The sequence below is a fragment of the Lipophrys pholis genome, assembly GCF_963383615.2.
Source record: "Lipophrys pholis genome assembly, chromosome: 17".
Classification (NCBI taxonomy): domain Eukaryota; kingdom Metazoa; phylum Chordata; class Actinopteri; order Blenniiformes; family Blenniidae; genus Lipophrys; species Lipophrys pholis.
Window position 1 is genome coordinate 9,865,621 of NC_137643.1, and position 20,886 is coordinate 9,886,506.

The window sequence follows — 20,886 nt, forward strand, 5'->3', positions numbered from 1 at the left end:
TGCAAAAACAGAGGTAACTCTGTGAATTATACATTTTATTTCATGCCGTCTTGAGAAAGCCAAATACCAAATATTCCATACATGGACACCATCATCAGGGTATCAGCAAATTGTACACAATCACATATAATGTAATATATAAAATGTGCGGTTGTTTTTTTTTTTTCTTCTTCTTCTTCTTCTTCTTCTTCTTCTTCTTCTTCTTCTCTTTCTCCGGAAGGAAGAACCAAGCCTCTGCCAACGTCCTTCGCTCACCGCGATTCTCTGGTTGGCAAAGGTACAGGAGAAGCGGTGACTCCTCGGAGGTCTGTGCTCGGCGTTTCCCTGCTCCTCTGCTCACAGGATAGGCTGGAAGGGGAGGAGCTCTCCCGGGGAGTCAGCCTTGATATGTCCGATAGAAGGTGGAGCTCCACGAGCTCGTCTCCCGCTCTGACTCTATGTAACCCCCTCTGGCCTTTTCCAGTGAAGGCCGATTGACAGTGTTCATGATCAGACACCAGCTTGCAGGAGGAATCCACTCCAGCTGAAATGCCGCTTTTCCCTAAGTACCCCCCCCACCCCCACCCCCACCCCCACCCCCACCCACCCCAATTGATCCATTCGCTGAGGCATGGATATTAAATAAGACTATGACAGGTTGTACAATTTACACGTGTGGCCAATGTTGTGGTTTTCCGGGTCAGTGCAGTTATCACCCTATGTATGTACCACGGGTCCTGCAGGCTACAATATAAGACAACAGGCACAGCGCTCAACAAACGCCTTAAAAACTAAAAACCAAGACACCAATGGTGAAACAATATGCTGAGAACAAACCTTCTCACACTCGATAAAAAAGTACTTTTTTTTTTTCTTTTTTTTTTTCTCTGGAGTCCCCGTTTGCTTTTTCTCCCCCGCGGTGAGGAAAGTTCTAGAAAAACTGACGACACTGCCGATGACCGTTGTGCTCACTGCAGCCTTCTCGGGCCAAGTTCAACGGCGCAGAGTTACGTTTCCATAGCAACTGAGGTATGTTCAACTGTTGCTAGATGTGAAGTGATTTTTCATGACACTCGATATACTCTGTGAAAGTAAAGCCCTGTGTCTGTGCTGTGTCACTGTTACCAGCAGTGGTGGCGTCAACGTCGTGGAACTGAAAGCTACAGTTGGTTCAGGCTTCGTCCATGACCCTCCCGTTACTACCACGCGTGGAAATTCAGGTTGACCAATGTATTCCAAACCAGCCATGGAACTGGTCGACCTACACCCTTTCCATCATCATGTTTGGCGTTTTCTTATTTACTCCAGAGTCCTGTGCCACTGACACCCCCTTTGGCCTAACGATGCTGGTTAGCTTTTGAGGACTAGCTCAGATGGACATCTTAACAGTCTATACAGACCACTCTGTGGGGATCAATATGACCAGGCCCATCGCTAATGGTGTGTCTGAGAAGCACCTGGACTTATAAGGTGCTCTCCTGCATGTTAGGCAAACAGCTCTATGTGAGCATTTCCCGGCACACAGCACGCACAAAAGACAACTGTGGAACACTTTTGCGGTGTCTTTTATCTCTACTTTCTAGCATACATAACTTTGGAGACCAGCCAAAAGGCATAGTGTCGATATTTTGTATAACATGCTTTCTGAGGACATATTAAGCAGGTTTTAAAGTATGAAGGCCTATGCAATGTAGGAATTTCGGATGAAAAGCAGTGGTACAAATTGAGCAAAGTGGAGAAGAAAGCCATGTGCATCTTAGTCAGTGTAAAGTCATGGGCCCTGGTGCATTTTTCATTTTCTGTGACTCACAGACTTTGAGCTGTGTTGCTCACAGGCTAATTTATCAGCAGTAACACAAACAAATCCATACCTCTTTCATACATATGTCTAATTTGAAGGATAGCCATGTTTCAAAGGCTTTCATTGGAAATTTTCATGCCTACCCTCATCTGTCACGAGCTCCACGCTTGGACCCATTTCATTGTCCGTTCACAGCATATACAAAGCTTACAGTACATTGTACAACGTCAGAAATGATGATATATACATGTCTGCACAAGGTTGGAACGGGGACAGGCAGTAAATCAGATAATCTGCTTTGTTGGGTTTTGCAAATTCCGCGTCTCCAAACTTGTTTCGAGTCACTGAAGCAGTGAAATACTCAAGTTAGATGACAAGCTCACATGTAGCCGCAAGCACATACATGTAACAGATAAAGAACAGAAACAAACAATCCCCTCTGAAGCAGATAAGGCTACACGTCAGATTAGGGGCAGTCCACCAGTGCTCTACTATTGGGGTGTCACTGTATTTGTGCATGTGTGTGGTTGAATCTGTGTTTGACTGTGCATATGTGTATATGCCTAGGCAAGAGTGGGGCAGATGGACGAGGGGATATTAATCACAGGAGTTTTTAAGGGTTATCCGGTACCCACTCCGTCTCCTCCTACCCTTTCCTGACTGAGGGTATCAGTTCTCAAGAAAGACCGGGCTGAAGAGGTGTGAAGAGTGATACTTTGTCTGTCCCCCCCCCACCCTCTCTTCTCCCCCTGTCCTCCTCGATCCGAGACGAGATACGCACATACGCTGATGATATCAGTCTCTTGTTTGTAGAAAAAAAGAACCACATATGTCTCCACTGCGAAGAGCCAGGCGGGGGAGTGAGTGGAGCTCACAGGCCAGAGACCATTACCCGGTAGGAAGGGGGCATGTGTCTGTGCCTTGGGCTGGAACCAGGGCTGCCATTAGGACTAGTACAGCTGGCGTCAACCCCTCCTATGGAAGGTAGGTAGGCGTGGTGCAGGATGGGAAGCTGCAAAGACAGCCGACGTTGTATGCTGCAGAAAATACAAAAATAAGAAAGAAAAGGCTGAGTTACAGTATGAAGACATTTTATTGTCTTCACATTATTCAAAAAGCTGCAGTTTATATCCAAACAATACATATGGATCAACCAGTAAGCTGATTTACTTGCAAAGGTAGTGATTAAGTTTGTTTGAGTCCTGCAGTACTTTTTTGCTTCTTGTAAAGTTTACATTTCTTTGTGCAACCCTGCCCAATGGTTCCCAACAATGCAAATACCAGTGAGAATCTGCTTTGGTTGAGCTACTTTCAGATGTCACTAATACATACATTTCCCCCCCAGTCTCTTCCTAAATCTCTGCCAGTTGCCGCTGCCGCTGCAGATGTCATCTTTTGCAATAACGTCCACAGAGACAAGAGAAGTCATGGGTCAGATCTTTTCTTTGACACGAAACAATGCAGAACTGGCGGTCCACTGTGACATGTAAATTAATACTACATGTCCAAATATGGAATATTTGATGCTCCTGGGCTTCCATGCCATCTTTCATGCGAGCAAACTGCCTACACTCATTTTAATCTGTACATGTTCGATAACATTTTGGTGACATTGGTTCCAACACTTATACATAATTAAATAATTAAAATAAATAATTCTTGATACCGGAAGCAGACTTTGTTTCCTTGTTTTTTTCACATGACCATGGCTGACTATTTTCTCTCATGTGCTTGTGTTTCTGCACAACTATGGTTAGTAGAGCTGATTTCATGTCGTCACCCGCCCATAACATTTCTCACTGTGTGATTTTCTTTTTCTTTTTTTCTTTTTGTCCTTAACATTTGGTAGAACAAACATTAACATTTGGCCGTAAAGCCTCCTCCCTTGGTAACACACAGAGAAGATCTGATCATGGAAACGCTTCAATGCAATTTTCTGTACTTTAACTATATGGCTGAATGGGCTGTTTGTTGTTGTCAACAAAAGGGAGTTGTTTATGTGTGTCGTTAATTAAGTGTAAATTGTACAACACGACTAACCGACAGGCTAGCTACAGTGAAAGGGGAACACCTAGACTAGACCATTAAGAAAACACAAATATGTACTATAATGGAAGTGTCTCAGTCTCCCCCCAGCAATTTCTCTAATTATTTTCCTGCATATTCTGTAGTTCCTGTCCAACTTTACTTTTCCTTACTAAGCTCCTAATCCGCTGTTCCTCCCAGCTTCTGGGATCATCTGACAAAAAGAACATTTCATGCTTCCGCCTGGTGTGACAGTTCGCACCCTACCTTGCCAGAGCCAGAGCCAGTGCCAACCGTTTGCAAGAAAATTACATAACCAAATGGCAGTTATGTAAAAAATTAAGACGGGGTAATGAATTTCAAGCTTTGTTTAGCAATAGACCTAGAAAAACCTTTTTATTAGGTGAATGTTGAAATAGTAATGGTCCTCAGGACTAGTGGTTCTTCTGACCTCTTCTACTTGTGACGGAAACACAAACTTGTTTGCTCATGAAGGAGTTTCTTGTCCTTTTCAGCATTTTGTGACGCAGATAACACATTTTAGACACGCCCGACGCAACGACTGCACACACCTGGTGCACGGGTTTGCGTGCATCGTGTCAATGTATTTGACCTGCTCTACCTTTTTCAATTCACAACTCCAGTCCAACTTCTTTATATTTGTCTCTTCTTTCTCTTCTCTTACCGCTTCTTCATCTCCCTTCTCTCCATGTGATCAAACATTCATGTGGCATGGGAATAGCTCCGAGTGTTCCTTTACTTCTGTTCTCCTCCCTGTCTATTTTCAGAGCTGCTTCCAATGCAAGCTGTAAATCACTGGTTACATAAGCTTCTGCAAGTCTCTACCTCCTTCTTTCTCTCCTTCGTCTTATCTCAGTCTGTCTTTCCCTATCTAAACATCTTTCTCTCGTGATCAATCTTCATTCTAAACTTGCTCTCCCCTCAGTTTCGTACCCCTTTGTGCGGAGTCTCACCCCCTCCTGTTCATCCATCCATCTCTCCCTCGACTTACTTCATTCTTCTCCTGCTTCTGGTTCAAACGAGTGTAGGAGGCAGAGTTCTCAATGATGCATGAAGTGTCCCCCTCCTCATTGATGAAGTCGACATCCCTCAGCTTTGCTGCCCTATGAATAATAACTGACTCGAGATCTGCATTTGTCGCATGAGTGTTTTGAGTGTCTGGGACCGTCTTCTTGTACAAGTCGTACCAACAAATCAATCAGCTGCATGTCGGCGTGTGCACATCACAATGCTTCGCGTGTTTGTCCGTAGATAAAGCTTCAGTAAGTCCTCCTTAGTGAAACAAAATACATACACTATTTGTGGTTATATGCATGGGCGTGGGAGAGAAAAGTACACGGTTGGCTCATGCTTTCACAGCGCTCTGTTGCCAGAGCAACAGTCTAAGAGCTGCTGGTAGTTGCGCTACATGTGACGTGTCGTCTGATGAGAAAGCTGACAAGACAGAGAGGAGGGGGTGTGGGACAAGGGGGTAGAGGAGCTATAGAAAGAGTGAGATCTCACTGTTCAGGCGAGTTGATATCCTCCAGGGGACCTCTGTTTATTCTGGAAGGATCCATGGAGCCCCACTGTGCCTGTGGTTTCTGCTCCAGGTGGTTCTTCAGTATTGACTTCTCTCCATCTGCATGGAAATACAACATGTAGACATCTTAAGCTCTATGATAGGTTGTCAGTCGTGGGCACTAGAAGTCCTGCATGCCCAGAGGTTTCAGACATGGCTCTCTGGGCTTTTTCATGAGCTCTTCAAAGTAGACCCTCGTCTGTCGCTTTTTTGGTTTGGGAGTATGCTGGAGTAAACACCATGTATAAAGCACTAAGAAAATCAGTTAGTACTGAATGGAAAAGCAATGTTATGTGATGTAGTTTCCTATGCACATGTTCATGGTACAACATCGACAAAGCATTACAGGACCCAAATGGATTCGTGTTTACACATCCATACTTCATGCCAAAATTTGAATCAAGCAAAAGAAATAGTCAGTGTTCAGGCCAAACCAGAGTTGAGTAGCAGATTTGGCTGAAGACAAAATAGGCATAATCTGTTATAAAAAAACCCCAAAACAAACAAACACCCATTCATCTTCTTCTCTGCTTAGCCTACATGGTGTAGCAGTGGGAATATTGAGAGAAAGGAAGCCCAGAAATACCTCAAACCTTCAACTCCTTCTATTTATTGTGGGCAGAGACCAATATGCTCCGAGACCAAGTGAGAGACATAAACTCTCCTGGGTCAAACTCTGGACTGAGATGCAGTTAGATGTTCCTGGTAGACCAACAATTGGATGCAATCAGAGTTCATCTTACATGCAGGTCAGCTCTCAAACCGAGGTCTTTGCTTTACTTTTTAACTCCCTCATCTTGTCGCTATAACAGTCTGTCACAGCTCCTGCATTATTACGTCTACGGCCAAAGTCACAATCGCTTCTCCCATCACTTGTGAATCTCTGAGATGTTTGAGCTCTTCCACTTAGCTGGGTTTCGATATATCGTGCTTTTCTGGATCGCGATTATGGATTCAGACTTCGAGGTGATGATTTATCATTATGTCAATCAACCTTTCAACTATCTGTCTATTGGGTTAATGGTTTCAAAATGGACACTGATTTCATAATGCAGTCAGATCACTGGTCAGCACACAAAACAGTCAGAGTTCCCAAACAACTCCTGGAGAGTCATGGGAAGTTCTTGTTGTGCCTATAGCATTTTCTCCCTGGTTGTCCTCAATTTTCCAGAACTCGCCGACCTCCTTCACTGATCCCAGCACTCCATGCCCTGATAAGACACCTGAGTTTGCTGGACTATTTTAGAGTAGAGTAGTCCTGTTTGCATTATGAAAAAAGCCTAACCCTGTAAGTCTGAGCACTGTGTTAAAAGCACCGACATAGATATTTATACGCACCATCATGAATTCACATGAAGGATATGCATTTGTGCTATAGAAAGTGCTTTTTTTTTTTTTCTTTTTCCAAATGTCACTACACAAGCAAGGCCAGCCTTTCTAAGATAGTTCACCTCTTGGTTTTTTTCAACATCGACATACTGTATGTCTCGGTCACTAATGAGGCTATGCTTACTTTGCACCATGCGATTCTTCTCTATGAGTTTGCGAAACAAGAAATTTTAATAAAACTGTAGCTTATGGACACGGCGGTGAGATTCACACAACTTTAAAATAAAAAAGTACTATTTTATTTGCATGCAATGAACATGCAAAAAGCGAGACTTGTTGACACTCAGACATGCAAAATCTTAACGTTTCCACATAAATATGACTTCAATAAGCACCTATATCCTGGTGATATGTGACATAAAATACTCGAAGTACTGTCAGTCTGTAAACATCGGAACTTTTAACTTCATGCTGAAAACCAGGTCATAGCTGCCAATCTGTCAGAAAACCACACCTTAGCTGTCATCTGCTGGTGTTCTCCAGCATCACCATGTGTTTGTACATATTCATGAAGACAGCCAGAGAGAGAGAGAGAGAGAGAGAGAGAGAGAGAGAGAGAGAGAGAGAGAGAGAGAGAGAGAGAGAGAGAGAGAGAGAGAGAGAGAGAGAGGAGAGAGAGAGAGAGAGAGAGAGAGAGAGAGAGAGAGAGAGAGAGAGAGAGAGAGAGAAGAGAGAGAGAGAGAGAGAGAGAGAGAGAGAGAGAGAGAGAGAGAGAGAGAGAGAGAGAGAGAGAGAGAGAGAGAGAGAGAGAGAGAGAGAGAGAGAGAGAGAGAGAGAGGTGGTGGTGTTGCTTCTCACCCTTTGTGAGTGAGTGTAATCGTTGTTGACACAGTGCTCTTCTCCTATAACAGCCTCTCATTCACTGCCCCATATACATTTAGACGAGCACTCTTATGAATTCGAATGACTACAGTTTGGAGCCAGTGTGACGATGATGATGACTGTCAAGCATGGCATAAGCGGGCTGAGGCAGGGAAACTTTATATGCTGGTAATCTTTAAAGAAGACTTAATGAACTGTGATTTTACTGCCATTATGTGCCTCCAACATGTGTGTGTGTGTGTTTGTGTGTTTGTGTGCGTGCGCGCATGTGTGTGAGCAGTGCTGAATGAGCTGCCGCTTACTGAACCGTCTTCCTCCTCCTCTCCTTTTATTACAAAAAACATTAAAATAAACTTGCATATTTTAAGTTAAATCATGTTACATGAATTTTTGGACCCAGTCCAGCTATAAATTGGTGATCCAGCTCATAGATGCACCATTTGTATATTCAGACAGCTTGCTGAGCTCATAATGATAAAACCATCTATATAAATATAAATGTCTACACAGTAAAGTTTTGTATATTTGTCACCTATAGGACAAGATGACAACAGGAGGTCTAGAAAGCAATCAATTGAAAATACATTTGTTTCAATGAGCGCACACAATGTGAATTGTGCTTCAGTAAGGAGAAGGGGATGTCAGCTGTAAGCTGCTGCCAGCACTTCAGAGAGATTACTGTCAACAAATAGAAAACATGAGAATGTGTTTACTTCAATCACAGAGATTAATCATTTCAAGGTAAGGTGTTGTGCTTAGGTATGCTCACAGTGATGTCAATTATCTGTATGTTTTGACAGGCATTATTACAAACCTACCACATGGCTGAAAATAATCCAAGAGTATGAAAATGTTCAAATAACTAAAAATTGATGCAACCTCCTGGTTGGGATTCCTTGATGGGTAAATATAAAAGGACTGTCAAATAGCTCACAGATGGCGGCTCATCTATTAATTATCTACTAATTAAAATAATCCTGGCAATGACTTCTCAGTCTCTGTGTTCTCTAAAATACACAACATCACCAAAACACAACCCCGCAAACATATTTAGATCCGTCTGCATACTGGTGCCATCACGTAATATCAACAAATCATCAAAATCACATTCTAAAGCCAAACTTGATTTGGACCGAGACCGGAGTGTGTGTGTGTGAAAAAGAAGCATTCGACATAGATTGATGAGGAAATGAACTGATCAACTGCGTTCACTTTGTTGTGTAACTCTGAACTGTTACTGGTAATTCCAACACAATGAGCACAGCTGCTTTGCAGATTACCTCCCCAAACGCAAACCGATCCATTAGACACCCATGAGAGCAGCTTTGTACTGGCGTGTGCGTCAGACACGCCGGATCGGGCTGCTGTACATCAGCGTCACTCTGCGTCCGTTAAAATGGGGCCTAATGTAAAGCGATGCTGCTGGGCTGGAACAAGTCGCTGATTCAATTTGAGGCTGCAGACTTCGTAATGTCTAAGATACTGCTGCATCAGTTTAAAAGCCTACATGGGGCAGAAGCTGGCAAGGTAAATACACACCGGCTCACTCGTTACTGGAAATGACTGATACAACGTCTACATTTATATTTTAGCACTTGATAATTAGCTTTTTGTTTTTCCATGTACCTTGACTGCTCTATAACCTTTCTCTTGCTGCTCTTTTCTATACGGTCTCTCAAGTACGTACTTTGATTGAGAGGCGGCAAACATCAAACAGAAAAGACCCCCAACAAAAAACCTGCCAAACATTGTAGTATAAAATCAAGTGCAGATCCACTCTGGCCTTGATAATTACGGTGCTCAAACGAGTGTTGATAAAGTGTGGCATCAATATGTGGAAAACTTGCCAAGCTGCAGTGGAGTATTCAGGAGCTCTAGCTAATCTGGTGGCACGTTATCGACATCACAGGCGCTCGCGGGTCCCTTCTTCTCTCACACCTGAGAGACGCTCCAGCAACGGGAAAAGAAATGCCAAGATTTTCCTTCTTGCAGCATCTTGGAAAGCTGCATTAAAAACCTTTCACTAAGACCAATGAATATGCATGCACAGTATATAGGTTGTAAAGAATTTTAGTGAGAAAATGCATGAGAGGATTAGGACTTTTTTTATTTTTTTTATTATTATTTTCATTTCAATGGATTTTGTGATGATCAGGAACCTCTGAAGTTTGTGTTCTTCTCCATTGAAATGACAGACAATATCATGAAGCAGCAGCAGTGTGATCGAACTGAATCATGTCACACTGATGTGCTGCATTAGAGCTGGGTTAAATCATCAAGCCGGTTCAACTCAGTTATTTTCATACATATTAATTATACTAATTAAGTACATGCATCTTGAGGTCTAGACAGCTGCAGCAGAGTTTCCAGCCAGCAGCAGCAGCACAGCAAAGCTGCAGAGCAACACTCAGGGGAAGTAATTATCTCTCAGGAGTTTTGCCCACACTTCCTGTGAGTTAGTTATGTGTTCATTACTTCAAACTCAGAACACATCTGATGGGTCACAAGACTCAAGGTGCAACTTTTCTCCACTTTGTCTCGAACTCAAGCTTTTTTCAGCCCACTGTGGCTGCTAAATGGCTACATGGACGTTGCACAGTGTATTTTAATGCTTGAGTCACCTCACTGAGCCTCAGATGATCCACCCATTCACACACACACACACACACACACACACACACACACACACACACACACACACACACACACACACACACACACACACACACACACACACACACACACACACACACACACACACACACACACACACACCCTCCCTCACACCATCAGGAGCAATCAAGGACACAGTGAAGTAACACATTTCGGATAACACACACAGATGTGACAGAACTGTGCTAAAGATTATGGGCAAACAAAACCGGCAGTCAGTTTCTCACCTTTGCCATCTGTGAAGTTGCGTATGCTTAGGATGTTATTGGCATCCGGGTAATGGTTTTGTTTGATGTAGGGAGTTTTCTCTGGGGTGTCTTGCAACTGCATGGTCACTTCTTCCAGCTCCTTGTCCAACTTGTTACATAGGAAAACCAAAATTTTGCGTCAGGATAGGTAGGTTTGAAATGACTGTAACACATTGTAAAGTGCATGAAAGAAATAAATGTTGCTTGTACATGATTTACGCTGTTCAAAATATGCTCAAAATTGCAACCACAGTGTGATTAAAGGTGAATGAACATTCTTGTATGGAAAAAGAATCTGTTGAAATGCATCAAACTGATAAATCTAGCATGAACAATGTTTGTTTTCTTTGCAAAAATAACCTCAAATATGTCTCCATTCAAGCTCTGGCTTATGTTTGGAAAGGGATACTTGTACTTGTTTTATGACGGGTAGGAAGTGACGCTTTACAAAGTGGAAACACATACCAGCACCTTGATGTTTTCTATAACTTTTAATTTAGAAGAAAAATTTAATAATCAATTGACATTAATGAAAGTCTCAATTCCAAACTTACAGTCTGAAAGATTCTTTCATAGTTAGTTGTTTTTTTTTTGTTTTTTTTTAGAGCAGAGGGTTACGAGCCACACCTGCCTCTTCAGTGATCACTTTCAACCAGGTTGTTACTACTTTTGATCGGACGGGGATTCATGGATCTTCTTCTCCTGCATCTGAAATTGGCTCATAGGACAACTTTACTGTCATGGCAACTGCTGGCAGCTTTGTCAGCAGTACGTTCCCAGCAATCACCCAAAGTTACTGTGAGTTTTAATTATAGTTGCTTGTGGGCATATGTTATAATTATAGTTGTTAACTTTGTTTGATAATCCATTGTCAGCCAGTAATTTGTTGACATTTGGGACACTGTGCTTTTACTTTTGGTTTTGATGTTGCAGACACGCCCCGCTTGTCGTGAGAGGAGAGATCAGAGTTGACCAGTTATAAATTTTGCTGTTTAATTTTCTACACTTAGCGCTGTTATTTGTGTGTTTTTCTAATCATTTGAGTTTGACTCGGTGGATATAAACACAATTATGCTGGGGTGTGCCAAACTCAGAACAGATTTCTAACTACTGAGCAAAGACTTTAAGTTCAAATTTAATCATTGTCAAAGAAACTCCAATGAATGCTTCTTTGCCTTTCAAACGTCTGGAATTAATGAGAAATACTGCTGCTTCTCGAAGCAGGTTTAATGTTGTTGAAAACGAGGATCTCAGGTTCTCATTTGCAACCATCATAAAGGGAAGCAAGGACAACAGCAGCAATTCATCTTTGAGACATCTGATGGAAAGCTGAGGTGATTGCCAGGGGATTTATTTAGATGACAGTCAATGTCAGTATAAGTCAACATGTTTACTAAATGTGTCAGAGAGAGAAAATTCTGCGTGCTATAGAGACTCAGTCAGTCATTATATGATGTGCTAAGGTGGCCCAAGTTACCTTTTAAAAGTTGTTTTATAGGAGTAATCAGAGAGCAGTAATAGGTTAAATGGAGAAATCTCAAATGATGATCAGCTTTCGTGATCTACTGCACTGCTTTCTCTGTCTCATAAGATGCCGGACAAATGCAGAACAAGTCAGACTCAGACCTCTGTTATCCTCATTCGGAGACGGTGGTTGTCAGTTTGAAGGCCGTCCAGTCGAGAGGTGTTGGCCTGGTTGACGCTGGTGACGGAGGTGGAGGTCTTGGAGTCTTCCTTCTTCTGGTTCTGAGTGAACTTTAACCTTCGGTTCTGGGTGGCAGCGTCTGGGTTTGTTCTCATGGTGATGAACTGGAAGAATGTTGTTTTGGGTATTAGTTACAGCTGGTTAAGTATTTAAAGAAACGCTATTCATGCATCATTGGCCTGCATGACTTGGTGAAGTAGGCGAGCAAATGTCTCTTTCGTTCATGCGAGAACTGACCTTGGGAACGAAGACCAGACAGAGAGTGATGGTGCTACAAAAGATGATCACCAGTGCTACAATACAGAACTGGACGTTGGGCTGGTCCCTGGTGAGGAAAGACACCGCCGCACCGATGATGCACATGATGCCGACGTTGTACACGCTCATCCCGATGTATTTACTGTCATTTAGAGCAGGGATGCTCACGTTCCTGGTCTCCCAAGCCAGAAAACACCCGAACAACTGAAAAGAAGAAAAAGAAAGAATACATTTGATCATTTTTTTATTTTTTTTTCCTCTAATTGAGAAGAGATTGTTTGGATGTTTAATTCCACCTAGATATAAGAAAACACTTAGTTAGCAAACTAAATACCTTAATTTTAAAATGGAGAAAAAAAAAGAAAATGCTTTTGAAATCTTCAGTGAGAGTGACTTGCTTGTTTTTGTGTTTGTTTCAGCCTGCTGAATAATTCACGGCGCTCTGCGTACGGTGGCCCGCCTGCTTATTCAAAGCCTAAACGAGAGTTGGTGGAATGACAAGCAGAAGAATTAAAAGAGCAGTCATCAAGGCTTGGTGCCCCTCAGGTGCGTGAGCAGGTGGACGCGGATGTCAGGTACTGAAGAAACGTGCGCCGACGTGTTCATATGTGAGCTTTGGGTGTGCGCAAAAAAAGCAGCAGTGACTCAAGCCTGGCAGCTATTTTTTGCTGTGCTGTCCCTCGCTGTGCCTCATAAAGATGTGGGTCCCTGTCAATCATCTCATTCAAACTTTATCTACCGCAACACTTCTTTGTTCCTTGTCTCATTATTTTACATCAAAGCTCTTTGACTTGTTCCTGCTCCATCCTCTCACTCCTTCCATCTGTCTGTTTTTGACTTTTTTTTTTTTTTTTTTGGGGTAGTACTGTTTAAACTCGGCGTGCTCTGTGTCCTGTCACTCTTTAAGATGCTTTTTCTTGCTCTTCCTCTGTCACCTCACTGTAAATGTAAGGATGTTTGTGTTCCGTTATAGCTGCTCCGTCCATGAAGAGGAAATGTCTGAAAGTATCAACTTTAGTAACTTTAGTAATTGTAACTTTAATGCTAAAGGTAGTGGCATTATGGTGACGCATTACATCATGAACCGTTCCAGGTAGGAAAGACTCACCTTAAAAAACCACCACTTCAATAAAGAAGTGGCTTCAATAGCTTTAACGTTTACTCATTTAGCATGTGATATTCAATTTGGTTCAGAATTGCAAAACACATTTACACGCAGGGTGATTCTTCTTAAAGCTGACTAAATCGTTTTATAATAATAAATCATGTTGCAACAGGACTAAAAGGACATTTTAATCTCACCCCAATTTGATCCTTCAGCCAGTAAACCTCATATTCTAAACTGTGATCCAGTTTGATCTTGAAACGTTTGAAGCAGTCGAGGTGGTTGTTAAATATGAAAACCTGTCAGTTGTTGTTTTGTTGTTTCCCCCCCCCCTCATGCTTCATGCTGAATTCGTCTGATGATTCCTCTGGTTCAGTGAGTCTGAGGTGGGTCAGGCCAGGACAACGACATCATGTGCATGTGTTTAGCATCTCCACCTGCTGGATTATCAGGCTGTTTACCTTTTCCACCAGCAGATCAGCTTGCTGCGAGTGAGGACTGACACCTGTGATAAACGGCTCCTGTCGAAGCGGTTGTTTTCACATTTCGCCTGATTTAACTGAGGGTTTACTCTGGGTATTCCAGTTTCCTCGCATGGCCCTAAAAAAAAACATGCCTCTGGGGTTAACTGGGGACTCCAGACTGATCGTAGGTGTGAATGTGAGTGTGTGTGTGTCATTTTCTGTCTCACGCTGTGATGGAGAGGCGACCTGCTCAGCACCTTGACACACAGTCAGCTGAGATACAGTAGGCGCCAGCTCTGGATGATCGACTTATCTACCACGCGAGCTGTTTGATTTTGTTGTAATTAAACTAAACTAATATTTCAAGCTTTGAACAGAAATCGGTCCTATTTTATTTCTGGACCTTCTCATTCTGATTGTAGTTTGTATGTCGCACATTTACGGATTAACAGATTGTGTTAAGGTAAAAAAAAATCTGTCCTTCATGCCATCACGAGCCACCTTCAAAATGTTGTCTTTTTTTCTACCTGTTGTAAACAATACAATCTGCATTCACAGTAAAACATTTAATTCACCTTCTATATCATATAATCCAATTCAGTAGGCAAAGTAGATCCGAGCTGACTACGAATGAAAGTTCCAGTCCATCACAGATCAAACTCACCTACATACATGCAATTTCCACACAGAACGGCCCCAAACCGGGGATGTGAGACAAGAGGACTTACCACTATGCCACTGTGTTGCCCAAGTGCAATATTACCATTGTCAGCTATTGTTTAATAATTGTGTAATAGACCAGATTTTATATGTTTTAACAGAGTGGTTCTATGCATGATACTGTAAAAGACTTTAAGGAAAGAAATCTAACATTTTAAACAATTAAAAAGAAACCTTAGTAATATAAAAGTAACATTGCTGAGCATGAGTAATATCTCTAATCTCTCCAAACTGTTTACAAAGGAGCGAATAAGTGCTTAGGCAGAGATCTATAAATCTATTTAGATATTTGTTTTATACATGGACCGATGCCAGAGTGGACCATTATTTATTCAAGTGGTTAAAAGGGCCATTTTAACATTTTAATATATCTAACTACTTGCGGCCTCTACAGACAGGACAAACTGGATAATTTTGAAAGTAAAGTTTTTGTACAATGACCACCTCAAGTAGGTCCATCTGAATACCATAAAAACAACAACAATGGAGCTTTTTGGAGATAAGATGACATTTCTAGTCTAATCAGCACTTGCACAAAACTTGTGAGCGTTTGCATTTAAGTGACGCTGATATTTTGTACAATAGGCTGTCTCACCATCAGAAGTCCTTTATAAGCGTAGACGATGCCCAGCCAAATGGTCATGTGGGTGTTCTCACAGTGCTCCAAGAAGGGACGGATGGCGATGTCTCGTCCTTGGGGGTCTGCCTGTTGACAAATAAACAGAAAGTAAAGGAATTAAACACGGCACTCACAAGACGAAGCCAGATGTCCGGGTAGAATCTTCTGCACGTGAACAGAAAAAAAAACAAAACACTGAGCAATCTCAAAAAGTAGAAACTCCCACCTGTGCCTGTTAACACTTTTCATAACACATCTCTGTCTGCAGGCGGTTCAGGTTCAAGAACAAAGACCGACTGTTGAAGGATATTAGTGATCAGACATCCAGGTGTGTAATAATACTGTTCCCCATCATGGCCAATGAACCTCTCCGAAGCCGACCAAAGTTAAAAAGAATCTGCACTGAGGATGCTCATGGGTACAGCTAATGACACTTATTCGTTAGTCTGATTTACATTTCCTCTTTTCATTTTAATTTCCCAAACCATCTCTGTCACACAATCTTTCCAAACTCTTCACGGGTCTCCTGGTTTTTTTTATTTTTTTGAAGCTTTCTTTCCATTTGACTTGTGGCACGGATTAGCACCTGTGGTGGTCATCATTACGCAGAGACACGTCACCCCTCTTGTTCTCCCCTCCACTCTCTCTGCTGCGCAGAGCTTTATAAGGCCTTTAATCAGAGCTTTAGCTGGGCTTGCATGGATTCATCTGAGGCCACACCAATATATCAACTGTGAGACTCCTGGGGCGAGGCCGGGCATAATGCCATGTTGCTCTTTAGGCGAGTGTGTCTGCGTGCGTACTGGTGCATGTGTGTGTGTGTGTGTGTGTCCACTGGCTTATTTACAAAAAAGACGTCTAATTTGTCAGCAGATGGTGTGTGTGTGTGTGTGTGTGTGTGTGTGTGTGTGTGTGTGTGTGTGTGTGTGTGTGTGTGTGTGTGTGTGTGTGTGTGTGTGTGTGTGTGTGTGTGTGTGTGTGTGTGTGTGTGTGTGTGTGTGTGTGTGTGTGTGTGTGTGTGTGTGTGTGTGTGTGTGTGTGTGTGTGTGTGTGTACAGGCACCTCGTACTGTCCTGGATTAGCTGAACCTCCATTTAGAATCAAATTTCTATGAAAACAGAATGAAAGATTAGATAAGATGAAGAGAGGGAATATATTGTAACTCTATATTAGCTACCTCATTCATACTTCAGTGATTGTTGTGTATGATGTAGTGAAGGCTCGGAAGCACTGATGATCACACACCAGCATATCGACATCGACTTCCTGGTGCCACATGATACCTCTTACAAGAGTCATTCTGAACTGCAAATTCTGTATTCAGCTCATAATAATGAATTCTTCAGTTATTCAGAGTTTCCCTTATGACCTTGATGGATTTACATCAGTCAGTCTCTATAGGATGAACACTTAAAATGCAAATTTGTTGCTTAAAGAGCTGCAGTGATTCATCCAAAAGAGATGAATGAAATTGAACCCATATCATCACATTTCTAGACGTCCTTCACATGCTCTATTATAGCACACTTTCTCAGCATAAAGCCCCATGTCTTTGCTTTGGAAATATGACTTTCACATTTTGCCCAGCTTCCATTTGCTGTCTTACAGCACTCCCGTCTGCAACATGACTACTAAAGCATTTTGCCAAAAAAAAAGAAAAGAAAAAAAGACAGCCCCCCCCAAACAAAATAGCAGAATCTCCCATATCTCAGATATGAAGTCAACTTCTCCACCATCTTCAAAACCTGCGATGACTTAAAAAAAGAGACACATTAAACAGTGAAGACTGCTGCGGTGGCAGTCAGTTCACACACTTTGTCAAAGCCCCCTTGTAACCCCTTCAGAGAGTTCCTGTAGCAACGACGTGGTTCGCGTCACTCATGTCGGCACATTTTCTGGGTGGGATGTGAGATTTGGATTCTCGTTCGCTCTGGGTGAAGGACTGAAAGGAGCCGGGTTTCTGCCTTAAAAGCCATAAAAGAGGTGGAAACACGGGAAAGTGGGGCAGGAGATGACGCACATACGAACCACAATTAGTTGACGCAGTACAAAAAAGACACCCCAAGACTCAAGTGTGACATTTCCATCGAACACCTACAGGTAACTTCCTTGTGAGAAAAAACAACCAGCCTATTTTCGTCCTACGCGCGGCGAGTGAGCTCGAGAAAAACCTGTCCATCAGTGATGCCTGAGAAATCCTGTTTGGCTGAAAATCTGGGAAGAGGCAGATTGTACGATTTATCGCTGGTTCAGGGACGTGATTCAGCTCTATATTGTCTGTAAATATCAAAATAATCAATTTGCAAGCTGTTCACCACAGCAAACTCCACAAATTACGGTGCAACATGGAGGTTGCAGTCCCACTATCTTTCTTACTATATATGGTGTTTAAACATCGCATGTGTCACCAACAACATGATAAAGACAGACATTTTGATGCAATTCTGTTTCGACAATTCATACCTCAGCGACTATATTGCAAAATGTTTATATTTTTTGGGAAAACATTCATATACAGATTTTATTAGTCGAAAAATAGGTCAGATTAGTTGTTGGAAATAAAAGATCAGATGAGAAGCTCTAAAACCCTCCAAATTCCACGATCTGTGAGACCCTGTGATAGATTGGTGACGTATCCTGGGTGGTCCCTGATTGGCCCATAGTCAGCTATGATCAGCTCAAAAAAACTGGATAAAGTGGTTTAGAAGATGGATGAATAGATCGAAGAACAGAATAGAATGGAGTGGAAATAAATAGATCCGAAAATAAATTTATTTTTATTTCTTTAAAGACGCAACACCGTAATAACCTCATAACATCTTCAGTTATCTTCGTTCATATAATGGACATCTGTGCCCGAAAATAAATAATCTTCACATTAACATGTGAATAGTGACAACAATGCTTCATAACCAATACTGAGAGAGGCCGAAAGACAAACAGAAAGAACCCAAACACTTTATGAGGCGACAAAACACATTTTTTCAAAATTTCTTTTGTTACTTCACAAGCTTATGAGAACAGCCACGGATGATAGTAATGTTTCATCTTCTTCCACCGGTGTTGAATTAGATTGAAACTGACTACCTGCGAGAACTTTAAGTTCCTCAGTCATCAAACTTTCCAATGACTCACTGATGTCTTGAAATGTGAGTTGCATTTATGTTTCTCTACTCATTTAAAAATAAAAAAAAATAAAAAATCCTTATATTGTTTTTTTCTTTGCCTTCACTCAGTACAAAGATCTGAAGGAGCAACGAAGCAGCGCCCAGCCATCAGCTCGCTTTATAGGCGACAGGTGCACGTGATATTTATATGTTCACAGCGTGTTTCTGCAAAGAGGTCAGAGCTTTTTTTTTTTCTTCCCCTGACTGAATGGCATTACTGCACTATCTGCATCTTTGTCATTTATGTATATTTATGTTTTTGCTTGAGCAGCCTTTAATTCCGACAACAATGCTCGCGAATCATTTTATTCATTCAAAATGAGAGACATATTCTGCATCAGTGCTCTTTGCATAGTCGCAGCTCCGAGCAAACTTGTGTCACTAACAACTAAATGATAAGACAAAATGAGATATAATGCTTATTAGGCTTGGGTCTCTATCGCGGCAAAGCAGACAGGAGCTCTTGCCTTTTGGAGAAAAGCTGTCTGGGGAGTTGCCAGGCAACAGGGCTGTAGGCGGCAGGCGGCCCGAAAGTGGCGGTGATGGCGGTAAAAGTGCCGGTTCACTGTCATTTTTCACAGCATTAGCCCTCTAACGGGATCACTCTGGGAGGGCTACTGTGGGGCACAGTGCTGGAGGATTGTCTATAGATAGATGGATCTCTATAGAAGGTAAGATGGAGGGAAGAGGGAGTAAGAAATGAAGGGTGGGAAGAGAGAGCAAAATGTGTGGATGGATTGATGACAGGTAAAATGAACGGAATGATATGCAGCAGCGATGGATTGAGAAATGGCTCTTGTGGATCTTACTCCCTTCAATAGAAAGAATAAATTCTCTGAGGAAGACAGTTGTTAGAAGGTGTAAATGGCATTTGGGTACATCAGAAAGAATTATGAAAAGAAAAAGTCAAGGAAATGGATGAATACATCCAAGATGTCTAGCTTTAAAAATAAAAAATAAAAAAAGATCTGTCTGAGTGGTGAGACATATTTGCTTCAATGCCCGCAAAGACAGAATCGGATTAAAGTTTGTTCCTGCTTTCAAAACACTGGTGAAAGAAAAATGAGTCTGCCTGTTTGGTGTTTCAGGCTCTACGTCAAAGCTTATGAACAAGGTTTGGTTGGTCATGTTTGGGGTGAGCACCCAACAAGGTTGGACCTTTTGTATAAAATAAAAAGAGCCACGAAAGTCTTAGACTTTATGCCTTGATGTTTTTTTAATAGAGCTGTAATAGGTAGATAGGTCAATTAAATCATATTTGTATTTTAAGTGTTAAGATGTGGAAATGCCAACCGCTTAGGTATTTTACTAGTTGAACTCATCATTTTTTGGCTTTTTAAACATCTTCTATTTTTTTACATTTACCTAATACTTAAAATGTATGACGCGTTTGAAAAATGTAGGGTTTCGACATGATGTCAACTCAGCAGCCCTTATTAAAAGTCCTTTAGAAAGCAATTTAGAAGCTACAAAAAGCCAAAATCAAAAGTGACTCCATGACTTTGTGTCGCCCTCAGTGTCACCAGGGCTTGTTTGCTGATATGGATCTTGTTCTGACTCTATTTCAGCCTCTGGCCATCGTCCACATGAAAGGGTGTGTGTGTGTGTGTGTGCGTGTGTAATGAATGATCATGTCGATATACACACACACACGCACAAATGTTTATAATTTGTTACTCGAACTTCTGCAAATCAGATGTTTGTATGTTTGTGCGCATATCTGCATGATCATTTGTATGTGTGTGGATATATATATCAACATGATCCTTAATTCTTATGAATGTGTTATAAAATGGATGTCTGAATAAAATCTGTAACAACTGAATGTTGTTCAAGGGTAACTAATAATGTGCTTAGTTTTGAGAATATTAATTGAATTTGAGCATATTTTCCCAGCAGCCCGTTTACTCGCCAGTGAGTATTATTCAAGCTATGTGACAGTGGAGTCCAGATTTTCACTTCTCTTTCCTCCTCTCTACTGATCAGTGATTGGGGACATGCTGGGCGTCACCAGGTGGCTTTGCGGTTTGCTGATGCCCAGGGAGGCAGGCCTGCCAACTGTTTTCCTAGGCACAGACAAGCAGAAAACCACACAGACACAGGACTGCCTAATAGATATGTCACACAAACACATTACTCTGTGTGACACTGGGAGTTCTTAACACATTACAACAGAGATATTCTTAGCGTTGGTTGTTGAATTGAAGGGAAGCACAAAGTCTCATGTACAGCATTGCTTAGTTAATCATTAAAAAATGTAAAGAACATAGACCGGAAGATGAAATATACGCAAGATATGTTGGAAAGTATAAGACTTGCTCAGTAGTCA

General features: G+C 41.8%; 1 protein-coding gene across 1 annotated transcript in view; it reads right to left on the reverse strand.

Annotated features, from left to right (window-relative positions):
- Nucleotides 1-864: 864 nt before the first annotated feature.
- gabbr2 (gamma-aminobutyric acid (GABA) B receptor, 2) overlaps nucleotides 865-20,886 on the reverse strand; it is a 197,413-nt gene continuing 177,391 nt past the window's right edge. The window contains exons 14-19 of the mRNA XM_080485290.1: nucleotides 15,367-15,477; nucleotides 12,462-12,686; nucleotides 12,146-12,328; nucleotides 10,499-10,628; nucleotides 5,330-5,447; nucleotides 865-2,817 (exon numbers count right to left, since the gene is read on the reverse strand). Coding sequence (XP_080341416.1) covers nucleotides 2,652-2,817; nucleotides 5,330-5,447; nucleotides 10,499-10,628; nucleotides 12,146-12,328; nucleotides 12,462-12,686; nucleotides 15,367-15,477 — 933 coding nt within the window. The 3' untranslated portion in view covers nucleotides 865-2,651. The remainder of the gene's footprint in view (nucleotides 2,818-5,329; nucleotides 5,448-10,498; nucleotides 10,629-12,145; nucleotides 12,329-12,461; nucleotides 12,687-15,366; nucleotides 15,478-20,886) is intronic.